The sequence below is a fragment of the Theropithecus gelada genome, chromosome 7a (assembly GCF_003255815.1).
Source record: "Theropithecus gelada isolate Dixy chromosome 7a, Tgel_1.0, whole genome shotgun sequence".
Classification (NCBI taxonomy): Eukaryota; Metazoa; Chordata; class Mammalia; order Primates; family Cercopithecidae; genus Theropithecus; species Theropithecus gelada.
The window spans coordinates 18,970,489-18,992,549 of NC_037674.1; the positions used below are offsets into that span (position 1 = coordinate 18,970,489).

The 22,061-nt window shown below is 45.4% G+C and overlaps 1 protein-coding gene across 2 annotated transcripts in view; it reads right to left on the reverse strand.

Annotated features, from left to right (window-relative positions):
* PPIP5K1 (diphosphoinositol pentakisphosphate kinase 1) overlaps window positions 1–20,650 on the reverse strand; it is a 53,820-nt gene extending 33,170 nt beyond the window's left edge. The window contains exons 1-27 of one of the 2 annotated variants that reach the window (XM_025390656.1): window positions 20,552–20,635; window positions 20,110–20,373; window positions 19,153–19,348; window positions 18,610–18,700; window positions 18,312–18,397; window positions 17,843–17,997; window positions 17,599–17,700; window positions 16,969–17,130; window positions 16,744–16,865; window positions 14,880–14,981; window positions 13,629–13,715; window positions 13,435–13,510; window positions 13,184–13,293; window positions 13,015–13,097; window positions 12,673–12,804; window positions 12,394–12,515; window positions 11,942–12,124; window positions 9,801–9,942; window positions 9,388–9,611; window positions 8,936–9,063; window positions 8,613–8,739; window positions 8,336–8,443; window positions 7,290–7,406; window positions 6,985–7,149; window positions 4,759–4,908; window positions 4,033–4,123; window positions 429–554 (exon numbers count right to left, since the gene is read on the reverse strand). In XM_025390656.1, coding sequence (XP_025246441.1) covers window positions 429–554; window positions 4,033–4,123; window positions 4,759–4,908; window positions 6,985–7,149; window positions 7,290–7,406; window positions 8,336–8,443; window positions 8,613–8,739; window positions 8,936–9,063; window positions 9,388–9,611; window positions 9,801–9,942; window positions 11,942–12,124; window positions 12,394–12,515; window positions 12,673–12,804; window positions 13,015–13,097; window positions 13,184–13,293; window positions 13,435–13,510; window positions 13,629–13,715; window positions 14,880–14,981; window positions 16,744–16,865; window positions 16,969–17,130; window positions 17,599–17,700; window positions 17,843–17,997; window positions 18,312–18,397; window positions 18,610–18,700; window positions 19,153–19,348; window positions 20,110–20,256 — 3,334 coding nt within the window. In that variant the 5' untranslated portion in view covers window positions 20,257–20,373; window positions 20,552–20,635. Of the gene's footprint in view, window positions 1–428; window positions 555–4,032; window positions 4,124–4,758; window positions 4,909–6,984; window positions 7,150–7,289; window positions 7,407–8,335; window positions 8,444–8,612; window positions 8,740–8,935; window positions 9,064–9,387; window positions 9,612–9,800; window positions 9,943–11,941; window positions 12,125–12,393; window positions 12,516–12,672; window positions 12,805–13,014; window positions 13,098–13,183; window positions 13,294–13,434; window positions 13,511–13,628; window positions 13,716–14,879; window positions 14,982–16,743; window positions 16,866–16,968; window positions 17,131–17,598; window positions 17,701–17,842; window positions 17,998–18,311; window positions 18,398–18,609; window positions 18,701–19,152; window positions 19,349–20,109; window positions 20,374–20,551 lie in introns of both variants that reach the window. The other variant, XM_025390657.1, reaches the window with a different exon arrangement.
* Between the last annotated feature and the right edge of the window lie 1,411 nt (window positions 20,651–22,061).

Sequence of the window (22,061 nt, forward strand, 5' to 3'; positions counted from 1 at the left end):
GAAATTTTCATCCCTTCCCCCAGTCTCTTTCCATATTATCTTTTCTGCCTTAGCTGAGCAACATTCCCTTCCCTAAACCCAATTTGCTGGATTTTATTTGAGGTTTCACTACATTCTTCCCAACCATGCATCATCCTCCTTGGTCCTTACCCCTACAGGCCAGAATCCAGGAAAGAGTACAAACTGATGCAGCAGGACTGTTATGTGGGAGATTATGAAGGGATAAGCATAAATAAGTAGTATTTTTATGGCAAGAGGGAATGCAAATGGAGGGGTGGAAGGGGTCCTGGTGCCTTCTCCTATCTATTACTGATGAAGAAAACTTGTTATAAGGCCAGTGTCATCTTAAGCATGAATAGTTCTTGAGCTATGTCCTTGCTGAGAGACAAGTGAAAAAAGGAGTTCTCCCCCAAAACCCACCCACATACCATCTCGGTGCTTCAGACTGGCAGGTGGTAGCTTTTTGCCATGGCTGCGGGCGTAGTCCTGAAGATTCGGGGCGCTGGAGGAGCCACCCAGCACTGTGGTGCTGAACAGCCCTGTGCACTGTGAGCCTGCAAGGCCGGGAGTGTGTTAGTAGCCACGTAAAGCCACAACTATCACACAGAACTATACACAACTTCACATGATAACATCAAGACACACACAGCCATTCAGAGCCACCACCATGTGGCCATTCCACATAACCACAAATGGCTTTACACTTCTGCATAGTCACAGTGGGCAAGCAAAAGGGGGATTCTTCTGAAGAGCTACATGGCAGAGACAAGAGGCCACTACAAATGCAGGGTTAGTCATATTAGGGGATTCAACACACTGAAAGGGATAGACTGTGCTCTCCAGGTGGCTCTCAGAAATGCTCAAATTATAGGTAGGTCCCTCTAGATTCCCCCTAGATTTCATTGGGCACCCCTTACCCTGGATATATAGCTTAAGAAACTCAGAAATCTAGTCCTTGCAGGTTTGAAAGGAAAAGCCTTTGACTGAAGCTAGAGACTGATTCTGAACACTCAGCTGGCACCCTTCCGATCCTTCCTAAGCTTTTCATCCAACATCCCCTCCCTTCAGGCCTTTTTACCTTTCCCAAGAATGAAAGTATGAGGCTCACAATTTTTTTTTTAAGACAGGATCTAATTCTGTTGCCCAGGCTGGAGTGCAGTGGCACAATCATAGCTCACTGCAGCCTTGGTCTCCCAGGCTCAAGTGATCCTCCCATCTCAGCTTCCCAAGTAGATGGGATTGCAAGCATACACCATCATGCCTGGACAATTTTTTTTGTTTTCAGTAGGAACGAGGTCTCACTATGTTGCCCAGTTGGTCTCCCGAGCTCAAGTGACCCTCCCACCTTGGCCTCCCATAATGCTGGGATTATAGGTGTGAGCCACAGCCCCCTGTCTCATTGAATGTTTTAAGCTAGAAGGGACTCAGAGATCATCGAGTTCAACTTTCATATTTTAGAGATGAGGAAACCGAGATCCAAAAGGGACCTCCTTTGCTCAAGGTCACATAGTTTTTTAGAAGTTAAGCTGGACTAGAATCCAGGTCTCCTGACTCTGAGGACCAACTGTATTGTTAGAAAATAAATAACTATTTTTCAGGTACCAGCACAGTTTCTGAAGTCAAGATGGACACAAATTGAAGGGCATGTGAAGAATCAATTGATTGTATGTAAAGCATGCCTATTATGTGATGAGCACCCTACTAAGAAGGAATACAGGAAATAACAACAAAAAGATATGTTTTTTCTGCTCTCAAAAGTGTATTATCTCATAAGCCTATGCTCAAAGCCAGTTGCCCACACATATAAATTCAAAGAAAGCAAAGAGAACTCCATTGCCAATGAGAGGATTAAATAAAATTTGAATAATCTCTGAAGTATGGAATAAATCAGACCAGTCACTGTCACCAACATTTGATCTAGAGGAGGGTTAGGACTCCACGGTCCCTTCTCCTACTACAGCCTATAAGGACAGAGTGGTCAAGAAGAAACAAGACTGACACCCAAGTTCTCAGGATTTGCCTCCCTATTTCCAAATCCATCTTAGCCAAGACCCTGGATTTGGCTTGTGACTTAACATTCATAGGGTTTCCCTATGGATGGAGTGGAAAGGAGTTCAATTCCCTTGAGGCCACCAAGAAGGGACCATGGTTTCAGGGGTCCCAGGATTTCGGGGTCACCAGAGCAATCAGGAAGTTCAGATGGCTGATGATTCCAACCCAGGAATTCAGGACCTCTCCTCTATACAGCAACTTCCTCCATCTTTCATGTTCAAACAGGCTCTGGAATGAGATTCCAGAGAGTAATAACAGTTGCTAAATATGACCGCTTTTCTTCAGCAAAGCTAAAACTAGCTGGCTGTATCCCAGACCACCCCAAGCTTTGTCCTACATACACTTCCTCCACTGAATACTTTTCTGGTGCAGTCATGCCAACTCTGTTCTGCCCAGTCCTCAGATCATCTCAGAGGGTGGTCTCTACCTTACCACCACCATCTGCCAACCAGTTCCATGTCCATACTTCTGCCTTGTTCTTTAAAGCATTCCCATGGCCCACTTAACTGGGCTAGACATACCTATCCTCTTTTATAGTCTGTCTGAAACCTATTCTTTACTGGGACTTCTGGGAAGAGAGGCCCATGTTATAGATCTACACTATTGTTGTTTCGGTTTTTGTTTTGTTTTGTTTTTCTTTTTCTTTTTGTATTTTTGAGATGGCGTGTCACTCTGTCACCCAGGCTGGAGTATAGTGGGCACAATCACAGCTCACTGCAACCTCCATCTTCTGGATTCAAGCAATTCTTGTGTCTCAACCTCCCAGTAGCTGGGATTACAGGCATGCGTCACCATGCTCAGCTAATTTTTGTATTTTAAGTAGAGATGGGGTTTCACTATGTTGGCCAGGCTAGTCTCGGAACTCCTGACCTCAAGTGATCTGCTTTCCTTGGCCTCCCAAAGTGCTGGAATTATAGGCACGAGCCACTGCGCCTGGCCAGATCTACATACTTGTCATTTATTTCTCCTGCCCCAAACCATCTTTCTCATTTCAGGAATCTAGAAGGCAACTTATTCTCATAAAATTAGCCTGGAAAGTTACCAAAACCTTTCTCCCTCTTGCTAGTCCAAAAGCTGACCATTTTGGGGCCAAGAAAATGGGTGCCAAGGACAAAAGCAACAGAAAAATTAGAGGTGCTAAATAGAATGATAGGACAAGATAGAAAGAGCAAGGGGACCAAGTCCAGACCCCACACAATCATGTCTGACCTCCAGTTCTAGTTACTGGCTCACAAGGCACTGTGCTCAGAGATAGTTCCTCCCAAGGACCGCCCCCCACCCAAAGAATACAATACCCTCTGAGGCTTGGTCCTTCCTGCCGTCTGTGCTCTCACAAAAAGCTGAATGATGTTCTCTACCCCTTTCCAGGGATCCGAAAATCAAGAGACATTTCCTCAAAGTCCTGAGAGATGCCTCTGCCACTACACCAGTCTCAGACTTGTCAATTTTCCAGAAGGAAGGGGAAAAAGTTACAGGATTAGGAGATGATGGAGGAAAGGGCAAGGTGGTAGGAAGGGCCAGAGTGGGGATGTAAAAAACACAGGTTTCAGGGGAAGACATGGCACAATTCTTCAAATGAGGAATACGACATTTATGAGGGTTGCAAGTACCTCTATTTATAGCTCTGTCTCTGATAACTCTGAAGGCTCAGAGTCTCCATGGCCCCTTAAGGTCTGGGCTAGACTGGAGGGACAGATAAGGAATGAGAGGGAAAGCCAGAAAAATGCCCTTTGGCCAGGGAAATGTGATTGGTATAGAAAACCAAGAGATAAACACCTTTCTGGGATGGAATAATCATCTGAGATCCAAGTTCACATCTAACTATGGCTTCTCCCACTTCATCCTCCCTACCCCCACCTGATGATATTCCACTGACTGGATGGTTCCAAACCCCATGACAAAGGTTTCCCACAATACAACTCTGAAGAACAGACAGACAGCTTTTCCAACAATAGGTGAGAAATGCTGGCGAAGCCATACCTAAGCCACTCTGCTTCATTTCTGTGGGTGGCCGTGAAGATGAAAAGAGCCGGTAGCCACCAGGCCTTGAGGATGAAGTCTCAGAAAGTACCTGCAGAAAAAGGACTCTATAATTAATCATTTTGCCACCTCAACCCAAAAGCATAAAACCCAGGTCCTGAATTCCTGTCCCTACAAAGCCAAGCAATGTTAGAAAGTTTGGAAGAACCAAAGGATTTATAGGAGAAGAGGGATGAAAAGGGAACAGAAAATGCACTTTATGGAGGGAACTGTCTGGGGCATCTTTCTATACTAGAAGCCACTTCTATTTTCAACATCCCTTTCCCCAGAGCCCTCCCGTTCCCAATCTGAGTTTGAGAAATCATTATTCGACCCATTCCTAGTTCTCAGCAGAGCGGTTTCCTAATCGTATCCATCCCCCCACAAGACTCAGAAAGCCAATCACAATGGCTCAGCCACAAATAAGAAAGTCTGGCCACCCTCTCTTCTTTCCATGGGACAGCTGTGGCTACTGCAACCATACTACATTTCTTGTTCGAACCAAGCAGCCCTCCCCTCCAACTATCTCACCCCTAGAAACATGAAACAGAATTCTTACAATGCCCACAAGGGCCCAATCACACAACCCCCAATACACACACATCCCACCTAGATAGTGTCTGAGTCCCTAGATCCCAAAAGGCAAAGACAGAAGGTAAAACAGGAAGGTGAGGTAGGGAGGGACACCTGTGTGCAGGATGCCAGGTGAGTGGTGGACACAGCCCGGGGCTGTAGGCCGATGGCTGGGGAAGGCCGGGGGAGGTCTCCCGACCTCCTGCGGCGCCGTCCCCGCAAGGGGATGAGGTCCAGGTTCCCCGTGCACTGCATGTTCATGACCTGCAATCAGACCGGGTGGAAAGCCGGTCACGGCTCCTTTAAACCCCAGGATCCCAAAAGCCCCAGTGCCCACAGGGCAGAGCCAGTTACAGGGTTAGAGAGGATGACCAGCTAGGGCATAGCTGCTATGAAGGTCATAAGTTTTATAATCTAAAATAGTTAAAAAGTATGAGATGACAAGAGGAGAAGAAGGGATGGAGGGAAGGACAAGTTGTATGCCTATATTTATAGAGCAAGGAAGATAAACATTAATATTAGTATTATAAGGCTTTGTGACCAAGGAGCAGAGAGATGATTTCCTTGCAAAGCTGAGGAAAATATCCTGGACAACCATCACCCTGGATAAGCCAGGGTCTAAGCAGCACTACTAATTGAAAAGAAGGAATGTGATTACAATAGGAAGCTTCCTATAGGCCTGAAAGAAAGAAGTCAATCTTATCAAGTCTGAGAGATGATACACAAAGAGCTTTCCTTTGCCTGTGTCTTTTTTTTTAAAAATTTTTTAATTAAAATATTTTTTTTTGTAGAGACAGGATCTTGCCCTGTTGCCCAGGCTGGTTTTGAACTCCTGGCCTCAAATGATTCTCCCACTTAGGCCTCCCAAAGTGTTTGGATTACAGGTGTGATTCACCACACCCAGCTGCCTATGTCTTATGACTGCATAAACCAGAAGAAAATGGTGGTGGGGGGCGGGGGGCGTGGTTCAAGCACAACAGCACCAGGAGAGGCTAGCAGACCATGTGAATAGGAAAGACATTTGGAGGAGCAGTTTATTGATGGAAGATTATGTGTCATTCTATCCATGTGATCCACTGCATGTGAGTATAAAGGGTAATAGAGTACTACGGATACCAACTTACACTCAAAGAGAAAATAATGTATATCCTACCTAAAGAAACTCTGCATATTACCAATGTCAATTTCACCTTAAAATAATCAGGAAGTAAAGGATGAATCAAAAGAAGAGACTGCAATTCGTCTTCTCAGCTTTCTCCAAAATATGAATTGCAAACCTTTTGCTGAACCTAGGTCAGCTCATTATGGATTCTTCTGATAGATCCCTAAAATGGAAAAACCAATTCCTCTAAGATAGAGACCTGGCACTGAGCCAGGTGAACAGAGTCATCAGGACAGAGCAGAATCTAAATCAGACAGTCAAAGTCTCTGGGACAGGGATAAATTGTGGTGTCAAAATGAATGTAAGTGATACAGAAGGAGCTAGATAGGAAAAAAAAAAGGGGGGGAGGATATAATTGGGCCAAAGACAGAAACAGTTTTTCCAGGAAAAAGACCAAAACAAAAAGCTCAGATGGTTAGCTGGGCATAATGTGAGATTAATAACACTTACTTCCTTTAGGCTAAAGAACTAGAACCAGAACTAAGACAAACTTCAAGAATAGCAGAATACAGGCCCATGCTGATAAAGATCTTCATCAGAACAAGAGGAAGACAGACAAAGCTCTTGGCTGACCCACTTTCTGGAACGACAGTACAGAAAAAGTGCCAGGTATTTGTTCCTATCTGAGCTATAATTTTTACCCAAGGTGACCAAGAGTTGGAGAGGGCCGGACCTTAAATATCAATTGTATTGTTACTATATTACTGTCTGTTGAGCATCTATAAGGTGGATACTACTCACATTTTAGAGGTTAAAAAAAATTGAGGCTTAGAGAAGTTAAGGCCAGAGAAGTGTAGAGAAGTTACCCAGCAAGTCACACAGCTTCCAAGTATCAGACTGGGATTTTAGCCCAGAGTTCAAGATGTTTCTACTAGATTTCCTTTTAAAGAACACCTTTTCAAATTCATCCAGAGCCCTCCTCCTTAATCTTTTCTCTTTAAACCCTTATCTCTCAGGCACCCCTCAATGGCAACTCTTTAATCTGAGAAGTAGCAACCAGGTTAAAGAAGCTCTATTGAGAGACCAGCTTGAAAGAGAGATTAAGTAAAACATCAATCAGAGCAGAAGGACTCTGCTTCAAGTCCCAAGAGTACCCCCAAGGGGACCTAGAGGATCTGTGGATATAGTCCTATGAGTACTGCCACCCCTTCATTTTTTTCCCAAGGACCTCTCATTACCTCCATGGAACCAGCTTTTCGGTTACGAATGAGGGGTGATCTCCTTGGGAGGCCAGGGCCCTCAGGAGGCTGGGGTGAAGTCTGCAATGCCCGGTCTGGCTCATCTGATGCCTTTCCTGGACACAGGTTCTCCATACTGCCTTGGTTGGTTTTCATTTCCTCATTCTATACAAAACAAGACAGATAAGAGAGGTGTTAATGGCCTCCAAGCTCCTAATCCCAGACTACCCAACCCTTTTACTTCTCCCTGTACCGTTTCCCACCACTTGGTTCCTTCAGTCCCAAATCCCAGCACTCTGACCCACCTCAGAAGAGGCTGGACGGAATCCACAGCCAGTTGGGGCACTGCCTTCTTCCTCACCACCTTTCACTCCAGGGCTGAAGTGTAGCTCCACATGGAACCGTTCCTCTGATAAGGGATCCTATGGGGCATCACCACAAGAGGGGGAAGTTGGGAGAAGCTGGATATTGTGGTGGAAGTAGAGAGGAACTCAAGAGGATTCATCCTCCTAGGAATTCAGGGTCTTGTCCCACTCTGGGGCTGACCTGTTACAGCTTCCTTTCAATTATATATTGTCTCTTACAGGATCCTCATTCCCTCATCTCTACCATTTGTGATTTCACCATTGCACGTGACTTTTGAATTTCCAGCTTTACAACCCTTCCCATCACCTTCCACAATAACTCAGTTTGGCTATGGTGCATATAGCACATTTAAAAGTATCTTCTGGGCCGGGAGCAGTGGCTCACACCTGTAATCCTAGCACTTGGGAGACTGGAGCAGGCAGATTACTTGAGTCCATGAGTTCGAGACCAGCCTGGGCGACATGTTGAGACCCTATCTCCACAAAAAATACAAAAAATTAGCCAGGCATGGTGGCACATGTCTGTCATCCCAGCTACTCGGGAGGTTGATGTGAGAGGATCACTTGAGCCCAGGAGGCAGAGGTTGCAAGGCTGCAGTGAGCTCAGATTGCAGCCCCGCACTCCAGCCTGGGTGACAGAGTGAGACCTTGTCTCAAAAAAAAAAAAAAAAAAAGTATCATTGTGGAGCCATACGCAGAAGGTATATGTATAACCATGTTTAAGGAAATAAGACTTATAACATTGCCCCAAATTCCATACTCTTCCTAATGCCAGAGCTGTGTTCTAGGTGATCTCTCTGGCTCAGCAACATCCCAGAACATATTTTCTGTTCCAGTAAGAACCTCCTGGATGCTCTGTGTCATGCTGTGCCTAAGTGCCACACCTAGCTGGATTCTCCAAATTATAAGGATAAGTGAGTTTTTTATTTTTAATAGAAGTCAAAAGAAGGGGCCTTCCTCTCATCCCCCACCTGCTAGCTCCTCACCTGTGTGTTGTCCTCATAAAGCATGATGACAATCTGGGTCATATAGTTAAGCTCTGAGATGGCACTAAGATAATCCAAAGCTCGCTGCCATTGTGCATCCTGGGTCTCCTACCAAATGCAAAAAGACGTAAGCCATTGCTTAAGGAAAAGGGAGTCAGGGAATGAGCAGGGAGCTAATGAGAAGGGAGAAAGCTTTCATTTAAAAAGCATGAGGAGAAGAGTGAAAGAATTTTGGGAAAAATCTATTCACAGGTTAAAGAAGAAGGAGGATCCTTACATCAAGAAGTCCTCCATAACGGAAGACACTGAGTAGGGAGTGGACGTGGCTCTCACTGGTGAAATAGAGACGCGTTCGAACGTGGCGACTTGGGGAGAGCACTCCTCGGGAGTACCTGAGATAACAGCTAAATCACTCACACAGTCAGTTAATCCTCCTCCCACCCTTCTGCAAACTCTCTTCTCCCACCTCAAAGACTTCTCTCCTTTCCATCCCAAAATCTTGTCTATTCTTGCTTCCCCAGGCTATCCCAGCCTTGATTCCCCCAAGACTCCCTGACATGCCCCTCCCTCCATCCAACACCCCTCCCAGCCCTCCCTCACAGGGGATGCAGCTTGTTGACAGACTCATCCTCGTGGGTTCTCTGCAGGTCAAGCAGTATCTTCCGCAACAGTGGAAGACAGAAGCCCACAGCAATTTCCAGTTTCTCCTCCCGGCTGATCCCGTACTCCTAGGGGCCACAGGCCAGGAATAAATACCTCAATAAATCTTGTTTTCTCATGCCTCATATTCCCAGGACCAAGATCATGCCTGTCTTCACCTCACGTCTACGGCTTCTTTCATATCCACTACACTCCCCCTCTTCCAGGTGTCTCCTGAATTAGCCTCTTGTACTTACCAAGAGCCAGACTGGACCCTGAGAAATGTAGAAACTCAACTTATTCCTTCTCTAAGTGGCTTTCCTCTCGTCCCAAATCACCCTTCCTTTCCACCTTTTCTCTCTTTCCTTCCCAACACCCTCATCCCCAGGCTAGGTCCCTTATACAAGACACACCTGGGGAATGACCACATCAGCCAATGCCTTAGAGAGACGGAGCAACTCGGCTGTGCCTTGAAGTCCCAGACTCCCATTGTGCTGCACATCATACTTGACACAGTCATAGATGTCAGGGATCTTACTGATATCATAGCGCCCACTCTTCTGTCGAAAGTCACGCTCCAGCTTGCTCCAACGCTGTAGCATTAGCTCTAGTGTCTCACTGTGGTAGAGCTGCAGGTCTGGAAGAAAGGCAGAAATCAGATAAGAATCAAAGATTTTACCTCCAACCAAAGACCCTGATGACTCTGAAGTAGAACCAGAGGGAGGAGGCGGCCTGGTCTCTGACATTTAGCAGATGACACAAGAATGCCTGAGAAACCCATCCATACCTGAGACCTTGAAGGGAAGATAGTAGTATTCACACCCACCTACAGACCTGGGGTCCTGCATTCGTTCCCGGATCTGGTGGGTGAGGTTTTCGATCAGGGCAAATACCTGATCACAGACCTTCACAGGATTCTGGATGATAGTCATGGAGTTGAGCAGGGAAATACTTCTGGTGGGAGCCAGCTATGAAGAATTGAGAGAAGAAAAGCAAGATAAGCTCAGCACTAATTGCCCAGATTCCTGTGAGCTTATTACACAGAGACTACCCACAATACAGATCTGCATGCTGGTTCACTCCAGTGAGCATTCTTAGGTTACCGGGCATAGTAGCAGCTCTAGGCCTTCAGGTAAGGGCACTGCTCTAGCATATAGTCATCTAAGAGGGATTGATTTTAAGAGTCTTAGAGTCCAGAGAAAATAAAACAGACCTAAGTTATTTTCTTGAAGGCTCTAGAATACACATGGAAAATACTGGAGAATAAGGATTAAACCAAAATCCCTCAAAATCTCCACAGAATGTTTTCATGAGTAGAGATCAGAGATAACATCATCTTCTTCCTCTAAACAAGATGCTAGCCTGAGCCTAGAGTAGAAACGCTGCCTCAGAACTGGGTTCCGACTCAGGATTTTAGGACAGTAACAGTCAATGAGAAATGGGGAGGGAGAATCAAGATTGTGGCTGAAAACGCAAATTCTATTTAGGTCTTCACAAGTTTCATTCTTGCTTGCAAAAGAAGGCAAGGCAGAAAAGGAAAGCTGCCTTAGCTTTTTTGAGTTTGACAGTGAGCAATGGATTGAGAAATAAAGGAAAGGTCCTGTTCCTTATCAAGTCCTACTCAGAGAACACAGAAAATGCCATGGAATCATAGCAATGTGCTTACTTAGCTCATTTAAGAATCAATTAGAAATGTTACACAACAATGTAAATACATGTAACGCTACTGAACTGTACACTTAAAAATGGTTAAAGTAGCACCACAATTTTAAATTTTTAAACTTTTTTAAAAAGAACCTATCAGAAACGAGGAGTGGGAAGAGTAGAAAACCACTGCCTGGTAAATTGTGGCCTAGATATGCAGGAAAAAGAATGACCATATTGGGTAATGGCATATACTAGAATTAATACTATAAAGCAATGTAACAGCCTGGATTTTGGAGTTAGACTCCTTGGGTTTGTATTAGCTGGATGACATGAGGAAAATTGCTTAGATTCTTCTGAGCCTAGGTTTCCTCATCTGTAAAATGGGAAGAAAGTCCTTGTGATGTGCAGTCCTCGTAGTGCTTTAAAGATCACCATCAATTCTTTGTCTTCCTTCCCTTCCCTTAAATCTGGCTGGCCAGGTGACTGCTTAACCAATAAAAAATAACAAAGTTATGTTGTGCTAATTCTGAGCCTACACTTTAAGAAAGTTTCTAAGCTTCTGCTTTTGAATATCCCTACTGCTACCATTTAATACATCCAGCTATCATGCTACAGAAACCATATGAAGAACCATGTGGAGAAAAGAGGCACTGAGATTACAGGGAGAGCATGCAGAGGGAGAGGGCCAGCCATCCCACAATCCCAGCTGAATTCCAGATGGTTCCAGTTCCAGTCAATATCTGACTGCAATTTCAGGACAGACTCCAAGCAAGATCAGATGAGCCCAGAACTGTGAGAGATAATAAAATGGTTGTTGTTTTAGGTTACTACGTTTTGGGGTAGTTTATTATGCAACAATGGATAACTGAAACATTCTTTAGTTCAGGGTCCTTGGGATCTGAGCTGTGCTTTGGAATGAGAATGTGTGGGACTTTAAAAGTGAATACAGTATATACGCCATATGTATATAATACCTCCAACAGGGCCTATGGTGTAACCAAACACATTAATATTTCTGCCACAAAATGCATGACTATTTACACTAAGTGGGAAAACTAAGGATTATAAAAATCTTATGACAGTTCGTGTCAGGTTTAGCTGCCAAATGAATCTTAATGTCAAGAAAAAAATCTTTTTAACTTTCAAAATTACGCATAACATACTGTGGACCTGTACGTATCTCAAAGGGTTGCTGTAAGGATTAAATAATATGTGTAAAACAACTAAAACAGTGTCTAGCATGCAGTAAATACCGTTATTATTGATCCCTACTATTGAGAATTCTAGGAATTGGGGATCCAGGTTATTTTAGAGCCTGACCTGGTCGTAGTCCTCAGGGCCAAAGGGCGCATCCTGCTGTAAAATATGGTGCAGCCGAGCCTTCACCCGGTGCTGGCAGCTGCTCAAAGAATCCCCATCGCTGTCCAGTAGCCCATTCATGTTGGCACTCTTCACCATTTGCACCAAAATAGGTGTCAGCTCCCCTTCTAGAGCCAGAAGGCCCTAAAGAGAAAGCACAAGGTCTATTTGTTTCCCTTGCAGGTTAGTATCCCTAGGCCTAGATGTTCCCAGGGATCGAATGGGACCTGGTTGAAGAGATGGGGCCTACAATCACTGATTATTCTCAGCTCATTCTCAGTAGTACAAAATGGGTCCAATACATGCAGAAACTTCTGAGTTGGCCTACAAGCACCCTGAAATGCTCCAACTGGTTCTCCAAACTCTGCTTCTCTACCTAATGGAAACTGGGACTATAGAACTGTAGTATGCACCTTGGCGAAGGCAGCAGCAGTCATCTGAACACGACCCTCATCAGAGGCATAGATCTTGAGGTCGTGGCGGAAAGTGCTATGGAGACGAAGCAGTCCACAACCAGGGAAACCAGCATAGTCACCTGGGGACAAAGCAGGGGACCAGGAATGGACTGCTATAAATACTCGTGGAAGAAAAAATATTCATTTCCCCACTGTCTCTGTCACTTCATTTTCCCCAACTTACTCTCTAATCATTTTTATCCCGGCCCTGTTGTGTTTACTCCCCAAAACACTCACCCTGTCCTCCAGGGTACATGCAGCGAAAAGCTCGCCCCAGCTCCTCAGCCTGAACACGGCCAGCAGGAGTGAGTTCTCCACCCCACTTCAGTACCAGCAACAGAGATGGGGCCAGAGCCTCCCTCTGTAGATCTGAGGGAATAAGGGGCAATGAATGCTCTAGAGCTAAGAAAAGTAGTGGGAACGTCTAAATGTTAGGTCTTCTGAGGAAGCCAGAGAGGTAATTTGGGGTATAGGTCATCTACAGGCTCAAGAAAAAGAGATCTGGTGGGGAGAGAAGATAGACAAAAATAAAAAGAACACAAGATCTGAGAGGTAATGGTAAGGGGGACTACATCTTACCTTGCCCCTCATTAGACGCTTTTACTCCATGAGGGTAGTAAGTCAATTGTACCTTCCGGTTTATACCTGAGAAGTGACCATACCTGCAGGATAAAGTCACAGTTTATTTTCTGTTCCAGCACCCCAACTCTCACTGTTATTGGCTCCCTTTTGCTATCCCCTTTCTCACATCTCCAATACAGACTTCAGCTGCTCTAGTTTTCCAGTCTTCTCCTCGATCTCACCACCTGGTTCTTTCTCCAGTTCAGCCAACAACAGCCTTGTGATATCCAGCACCTCCTAGAGGAAATGAGGTATCCATGCAGAAGGCCAAGTCCTAGACAGTTACCTTTTGATCCCAGTCTTTTATCAAGACTCCCAATGCCATACCCTCTCTCTCTCTCATAGCACTGCTCCTCCTGGCCAGATTCACTACCTTACCTGGAGCTGCTCAGGTCGCTTGAGTTTTAATTTCCCTGTCTTGTAGCCACCATGTTTTTCAAACAGAGCAAAAAACCTGAAGAAATAATGAGAAGCTTCAGTGTGGGATGAGACAGTCAAAGCCTCTAGGAGTTGCGCCCCATGCAGTCTTCCTCACGAAAACCTATTTGTGTAAATTAGGACACTCTTCCTACCTTGGGTGTTTCACTTCCATCTTCATCTTCTGCTTAGGAGTACGATCCCCATGACGAATAATTGCAATGACACAACGAAGTTCCATCCTAAGATCATAAATGTTATCAGAGCCTCTCCCACACCCCCATCCCACCTCCTGTCATCACATTACTTGACATGTCAAAAAATAGGGGGGCTGAGCAGGGCTCATGCCTGTGATCTCAGCACTTTGGGAGCCTGAGATGGGAGGATCACTTAGGCCCAGGAGAAACATAGGGTGAGCATAAGCAACATAGGGTCAGCCTGTCTATAAAAAAGTTAAAAGAAAAAAAATTATCCAGGCATGGTGGCATACGCCTGTGGTCCCAGCTATTTGGGAGGCTGAGATGGGAGGATCACTTGAGCCCAGGAGGTAGAGGCTGCAGCGAAACATTAGTGCACCACTGCACTCCAGCCTGGGAGACAGAGCCAGACCCTGTCACCAAAAAAAAAAAAAAAAAAAAAGAAAGAAAGAAAATGAAAAGGAAACTGTGATTAGGAATATAAATGGAGGCTGGGCATAGGGGCTCATGCCTATAATCCCAGCACACTGGAAGGCTGAGGTGGGTGGATCACTTGAGCTCAGGAGTTCAGGATCAGCCTGGTCACATGGTGAAACCCTGTCTCTACTAAAAACACAAAAATGGCCGGGCGCAGTGGCTCAAGCCTGTAGTCCCAGCATTTTGGGAGGCCGAGACGGGCGCATCACGAGGTTAGGAGATCGAGACCATCCTGACTAACACGGTGAAACCCCGTCTCTACTAAAAAATACAAAAAACTAGCCAGGCGAGGTGGCGGGCGCCTGTAGTCCCAGCTACTCGGGAGGCTGAGGCAGGAGAATGGCATAAATCCGGGAGGTGGAGCTTGCAGTGAGCTGAGATCCAGCCACTGCACTCCAGCCTGGGCGACAGAGCCAGACTCCATCTCAAAAAAAAAAAAACAAAAAAAAAACAAAAAAACACAAAAATTAGCCAGATGTGCTCACCTGAACCCAGGAGGTGGAGGTTGCTGTGGGCTGAGATCATGCCACTGCACTCCAGCCTGGGCAACACAGCAAGACTCTGTCTCAAAAAAAAAAAGGCAGAGAATATAAGTGGAGTTAAGAAGACTGTGTATAAGAGGCCCAGGCTCCGTTAGTCAGATAGTGTGGGGTCAGGAAGTAACCAGTAGCCTGGCTGAAGGAGTCCCATGGGTCTTAAGTAGGTTACTCCAGACCTTTTACTTTTGCTTACATAGTGCCAGATGTGGTAGGAACAATGGGAATGTCCTCAGCCTCTGTGGGGATGGACCATGGAATCTGGAACTGTGGGGCAAGCTCCCGCATTATGGTATTCCTAGAAAGAGAAACAAAGAAGCCATGTAAAAACGAATAAACCAGAACTACTCATATGAATGAAGCTCACAAAAACAAGCAGGCTGCAGGCAGAAGAATATGTTGATATAAAGTCTAAAAACATACAAACAAATACCCATACATAGACAGTAAAAATATAAATAAATATATGGGAATGACAAACACCAAATTATGGATTGTGGTTCCCTCTGGGGATGAGGAGGGGATGTTACCAGGGAGGAGTATATAGGGGTTTCAATTATATATATATAAAAATATATATACACACATACACATACATGTATACATACACACATATGTGTGTCTACACATATGTATCTATACATGTATGTGTATATATACGTATATATACACATATACACATATGTGTACCTATATATGTATGTGTGTGTGTATGTGTATATATCTATATATATATATATTTTTTTTTGAGACAGAGTTTCGCTGTTGTTGCCCAGGCTGGAGTGCAACGGCATGATCTCAGCTCACTGCAATCTCCACCTCCTGGGATCAAGCAATTCTACTACCTCAGCCTCCTGAGCAGCTGAGATGACAGGGGCCCACCTGACCATGGCTAATTCTTTATTTTTGTTTTGTTTTGTTTTGAGATGGAGTCTCACTCCTGTCACCCAGGCTGGAGTGCAGTGGCATGATCTCACCTCGCTGCAATCTCCGCCTCCCGGGTTCAAGTGATTCTCCTGTCTCAGCCTCCCAAGTAGCTGGGATTACCGGTACCCGCCATTATGCCGGCCAGTTTTCTTGTGTGTGTATTTTTAGTAGAGACGGGGTTTCACCATGTTGGCCAGGCTGGTCTCACCAGTCCTGACCTCAAGTGATCCACGTACCTCGGCCTCAAAAAGTGCTGGGATTACAGGCGGAAGCCACCGATCCTGCCCAATTTTTGTATTTTTAGTAGAAATGAGGTTTCACCATGTTGGTCAGGCTGGTCTCAAACTCCTGACGGCAGGTGATCCACCTGCCTCGGCCTCCCAAAGTGCTGGGATTACAGGCGTGAGCCACCGTGCCCGGCCTATATTCCTAACATTTTATTTCATAAGCTAGGTGGTGAATACATAGATGCTCACTATAGTCATCATTCCTTATATATTTTCGAATGGTTTATACATTATGTGACAAATTTCTTGGAAAGTCAAGTTGCAGAGCAGTATTATAGTATGACCACATTTAGTAAAATAAATACAGCTTGGATATGGCAGAAAAAGATAAATTGTTATGTCTAAAACTTGTAACAACAATGGTCTCTGGAGGGGCAGTGTTAGAAAGGCAAGGAGCCTGAGGAGCCCCTTCTTTCTTTCTTATTTTTATTTATTTAATTAATTTATTTATTTATTGAGACAGAGTTTCGCTCTTGTCGCCCAGGCTGGAGTACTATGGCACGATCTCAGCTCACTGCAACCTTCACCGCCTGCGTTCAAGTGATTCTCCTGCCACAGCCTCCCTGGTAGCTGGGATTACAGGCCTGCACCACCATGCCTGGCTAATTTTGTATCTTTAGTAGAAACAGGGTTTCACCATGTTGGCCAGGCTGGTCTCTAACTCCTGACTTCAGGTGACCCACCTGTCTCAGCCTCTCAAAGTGCTGAATTTACAGGCATGAGCCACCGCACCTGGCCTGCTTTTTCACTTTTAAATCATCTTTATGATATTTAAAATAAAGCAAAAACTTTCAAATATTCTTCTGTAAGCCCATTTTCCCCAGCACAGACCACTGTGTCTCTTACCCCAGAATCTTGGCACAGTCATCATAGTATTTCATCGAGTTCTTGACAAAACTAAAACCATTGACATCACACACAAAGGAATGACCATTGGCACGAAGAAGGTCAAACCCACAAACTGTTTGCTGCAAGGAAAAGAAGAAAGATGAGAACAAGACAGTTACTCTTCCTGGACCCCTGTTCCTTCCTTTCTCCCTCATTTCACAACCTCCCTGGACCCTCCTCTACCTTGAAAGCTACGCAGACTTTCCTGGCCACCAGCTTTTCCATGGCAGTCAGCATGACTGGATATCGAATCTCTTTCCCCTCACTGTCTCGTTCAACCTTCCCATCCAAAGCTGGAGACTTTCTAGCTTCAGCATGGGCATAATCTGGCCCCACTGTATACACCTGCAGGTACATAGCATCACTGAGTATGCCCACAGCTCACCCTGTATATGAGAAGACAATATGAGCACTAGGTCTGTAGACTAGTTTCAGAGTAAAACAACAACAACAAAAACAAAACCAACAAATCCTGAGCATTAAGGGGACTGACCAACATTTTTCCTACTGAGCCCTACTCAAGTATCATTACGAATTTCTCCTCGGGACTCCACTACTGTCAGACAGTCCTTATTAAACAATAATTTACCAACATTATACCATTTTTCTAAGTCAGCCTTGCCCTTGCTCTGATAGTGAAAATGTGAATGTCTGAATCCTCCACTCATTAACTTCACCTGAATATGAAAGCCAATCACATTCACATCATGTTATTTTCTAGGACCTCCTCCCCATATACTTCCACCTGCTTCCCAAGTACCCCATCCCCACCCAGACATCTGTAACCTCTTAAATCCCTGTATCCACCATAACCTTGACATCTGTGCCATCTGTTGGCATAAATTCCTCATAGATGTACGACCCCGTCTTTCGGACGCTGCTCTCAGGAGAGTAAACACTGCTTCGGCTGCCAATCTTCAAGAGAAAAAAAAAGAAGAAAAAACAATATTGCCTCAACTCTCTCTTCTGTCCCCAAATTCTCCATCTTCCTTCCCCACGACCTCATCCTTGCCCTTTTACCTCTCTGACTCTCCAGATGCTCAAATGTCTCCCCTACCTTACGAAAGAGACGCTGGCTTCCTCCTCCAGCTGAGCTGGGGTAGTAGATGTAAACATTGTGGTCTTCTGCACTCACTGGCTTCTCCACAAAGGGCTTGGGAAAGACAGCTCCATTGACCTCTACTTGGTCTTCACCTTCTATCAGGTTGCATTCTGAAAGGTGGGTGTGTGGTCATTCCTATGGCCTATGGTTATGGAATATTACTAATTCTCATTTCCCCAGGTTTTCATCTCTATAACCCTCAAATTTTTATGACCGTATCTTTGTAATAGATGAGGTAAAATCTCTATATAACAGGTCCAAGACTCTGTCCGAAGACTTATGGCTCTAACCCCACCCATAATCCAATAACCAAAACCCCACATAGATAGGTGGTATATAGGAGATGTCTGGAAGATGGAAACGTAGCTAAGTCATAGAAAGCAAGGAAAGGCAGGACTAACCCTCCCTCAGGCCAGGTACTCACCATCAGGCCGGGCAGGATCACGGTTGAGCACAGCATATCGAGGCAGATCAATACCCTCTTCCTGCAGGATCCGGTACACCTCCCTCCTGTCACCCCCAAATAAAATAGCTGGGAGAGGTGGGAGTAACTAAGGGGAGAGCCTGGGGATTTCATTTGCACAGGATTAAAAGACACCAGGGCACAAAATTATGGTACAAAAATTAGGCATGTTTGTTTGACTCTGCCCTTCTCAGAGTGGGTTCCCTGAACATGCATGATCCCAAAGCCGCCCATCTCACTGGTCAACAGGAAGTTATACCTATCTTGGATGTAATACTGCATGGCCAGATCATTGATAAGAAAGGGGTTTCGAAGCTTGGAGTAAGCAACAGCTTTGTCCAGAGGGAAGCCTGGAATGGAGACACAAAATAAAGAGACAAAAGAAAGTGAGAGAAAGAGAACGAGAAAAGAGCAAGAGAGACAGAAAGACATATTAAAGCGACTAGCTGCCACTGAGCTCCTCTACCCATTCAATCCATCACTTATTCTTCTGCCCAGCTCCCCAAGTCTAGGATATTTATCAAAAAAAAGTAAAACAGAAATTATTTTTACAGTCCTTCCAGAGACCCAACTCTGTCCAGAGATCCTAAGAGACTTAGAGTTGTCCTGAGGTTAGACTATAGGCTTTAAATCCCCAGCAACTCCTCCAAGATGCAGGGAAAGCAAACTCCTTGGCACCATTCTCTAGTGTGTCACAAGTAGCTGATGGCTCTTTACTAAGGAAATAAGACAATAAGAACCTCATGTCCCAAACCAGTATTCCCACCACCATTCCCTCCCATTTTCCTTCCCAGACCCCAACCTTTGGAGTGGAAAGAGATGAGACAGTGGCAGGATGGCCAGTTTTCCACAGGTTCATTAAGGATTACATCTTCTCCCAGAATGATAACAGTCAGGTAGTCAAATCTGCAGAGTCGCTCTAGGATTTGAGTCATTGGCTTGGACTTGGATTTCTTGGTCATGGCACAGATGCCAACAATGATCTGAGGTTCAGGAGGCTACAGAGAGGAAGTGCTATCAGAAACTCAAGAACTTTCCACCAATATCACCCCCTTCTGGGAACACTGTCTTATCTTCTTAGGGCACAGAGTTTCTTGCCAGGACTCTGGACCTATGGGATAAAGGGTGCCTCCTAACTTTGATCTAGGTTGGGGCACAGCTAGGGATTCCAACTGCCTACAGAATAGGAGCCTTTCCACAATAGGAAATACGTGCTCAAGCAGGAGAGCTAGAGAACCAACAACCATGAGACAACAGGAAGATCCTAAGGGCAGGGGTTTTTTTTTTTTTTTTTTTTTTGAGACGGAGTCTCACTCTGTCGCCCAGGCTGGAGTGCAGTGGCATGATTTCTGCTCACTGCAACCTCCAACTCTTGGGCTCAAGTGATTCTCCTGCCTCAGCCTCCCCAGTAGGTGGGATTACAGGCACCCACCACCATGCCCAGCTAATTTTTGTATTTTTAGTAGAGACAGGGTTTCACCATGTTGGACAGGCTGGTTTCGAACTCCTGACCTCAAATGATCCAGCTGCCTTGGCCTCCCAAAGTGTTGGGATTACCCACACCTGGCCAGGGCAGGGGTTTCTAAGAGAGGCAACCTAACCAATCTCTACTGCCCCTCCCCTAAACCAGGATAGGGCCTGTTTATGACAGGGAGTCTATGCATTTGGAAAGAACAGAGAGGTATCTCCAACCAATAGAATCTTAATTCTCGAGGACAGAGGCTCCAACACCAAGTTATATCATTTTCCCCATTCTTACCACTTCATCCTCCTCGTCCTCAAGGAGCTCGCTGTCACTCTCTTCTGGCCTCATGCCTATTCCACGGGTGCCCAGCCCCTCATCTCCAGCTCCAAGGAAGAAGTGGGCAGTGGTACTCTCGCCCTCACTGGCCGTCAATGACCACATCCCTGCCGGAACACCCACTCATCCCGCTCTGCAGAGGGGGGTACCCCATCAGCTCAGAACCCAAGCCCCCTGGCAGTGGGTGGGGATGGGGATGGAGATGAAAAGCATAAGAGGGAACTATAAGGGGAAACAAAACAAAGCTATAGGAAGAAGGATCAACAAGAAAGGAGGCATATGGGCTATGACTTGAGATGCTAAAAGAGCCATAAAAGAAAAACCAAGGTATCCCTTTTCCTCCCTGCTCACCCCACCCCAACCAGTAAATTAGTAAGAGGATCAGATAATCAGCCCTTACAATGCCTGCATGTCCCTGATTTGGCCAGCAAGAAACATTAACTTCAGGCAGCAAATGGGAAAGGCAGGTCCTCAAGGAAGGCTACTGTTGAGTCCTACCAGAAGAGAAGGTTAGAGTGACATTTCAAACTTTGACTCATTCCACAATGTTCCTAGTCCTTTTCCACCTCCTCACAGTAGTGTTGAATTCAGTGATTTAATTCAAAGGCAGAGGAATGAGAGAGCTCAGCTGCCTTTCCCCTTAAACCTCATCTTCATTCTCCCCAAAGATTCACTCAAAAATATTTATTGAGGGTCCCCTACATTCTAAGTATTATATCAGAACATTAAGGCCAGGCACACTGGCTTACACCTATAATTCCAGTGTTTTGGGAGGCTGAGGAGGATGGATCACTTGAGTCCAGGAGACCAGCCTGGGCAACATGTCAAAACCCAGTTTCTACAAAAAAATACAAAAATTAGGCAGGCATGGTGGTGCATGCCTGTAGTCCCAGCTACTTGGGAGGCTGAGGCAAGAGGATCATTTGAGCTCAGGATGTGGACATTGCAGTGAGCCGAGATCACGCCATTGCACTCCAGCCTGGGTGACAGAGTGAGACCCTCTCTCAAACCAAAAATTAAAAAAATAATAAAACCCCCATGCTCTCTCTCTTTCATCTACTCCACCTTAAAAGACAGTTGCCCAGCCAGATGCCATGGTTCATCCCTATAATTCCAGTATTTTAGGAAGCTGAGGCAGGAGGATCGCTTGGGCTCAGGAGTTTGAGACCAGCCAGGGCAACATAGCAAGACCCCATCTCTACAAAAAAAAATTAAGGCTGCATGCAGGGGCTCATGCCTGTAATTCCAGCACTTTGGGAGGCTGAAACAGGATGACTGCTTGAGCCTAAGAGTTTGAGACCAGCCTGGGCAATATAGGGAGACAGGACCTATACAAAAGCTTCTTAAATTTGCCGGGCATGGTGGCACGTGCCTGTGGTCCCAGCTGCTTGGGAGGCTAAGCTGGGAGGATTGTTTAAGCCTAAAAGGTCGGGACTACAGTGAGCGGTGATTGTACTACTGCACTCCAGCCTGGGTAACGGAAAAAGACCCTGCTTCAAAAGAAAAAAATTTTTTTTTCTTTTTTTCTTGAGACAGAGTCTCGCTCTGTCACCCAGGCTGGAGTGCAGTGGTGTGACCTCAGCTCACTGCAACCTCTGCCTTCCGAGTTTAAGCAATTCTCCTGCCTCAGCCTCCCGAGTAGCTGAGACCACAAGCACACCACACCATGCCCGGCCAATTTTTTTGTACTTTACTTTATAGTAGAGATAGAGTTTCACCATGCTGACCAGGCTGGTCTTAAACTCCTGACCTCATGATCCCCCCACCACAGACTCCCAAAGTGCTGGGATTACAGGCGTGAACTACCATACCCAGGCAAAAAGTTTTTTAAAATTAGCCAGGCATAGTGAGTTGTACACACCAGTGGCCCTGGCTACTCAATAGGCTGAGGTGGAAGGATTGTTTAAGCA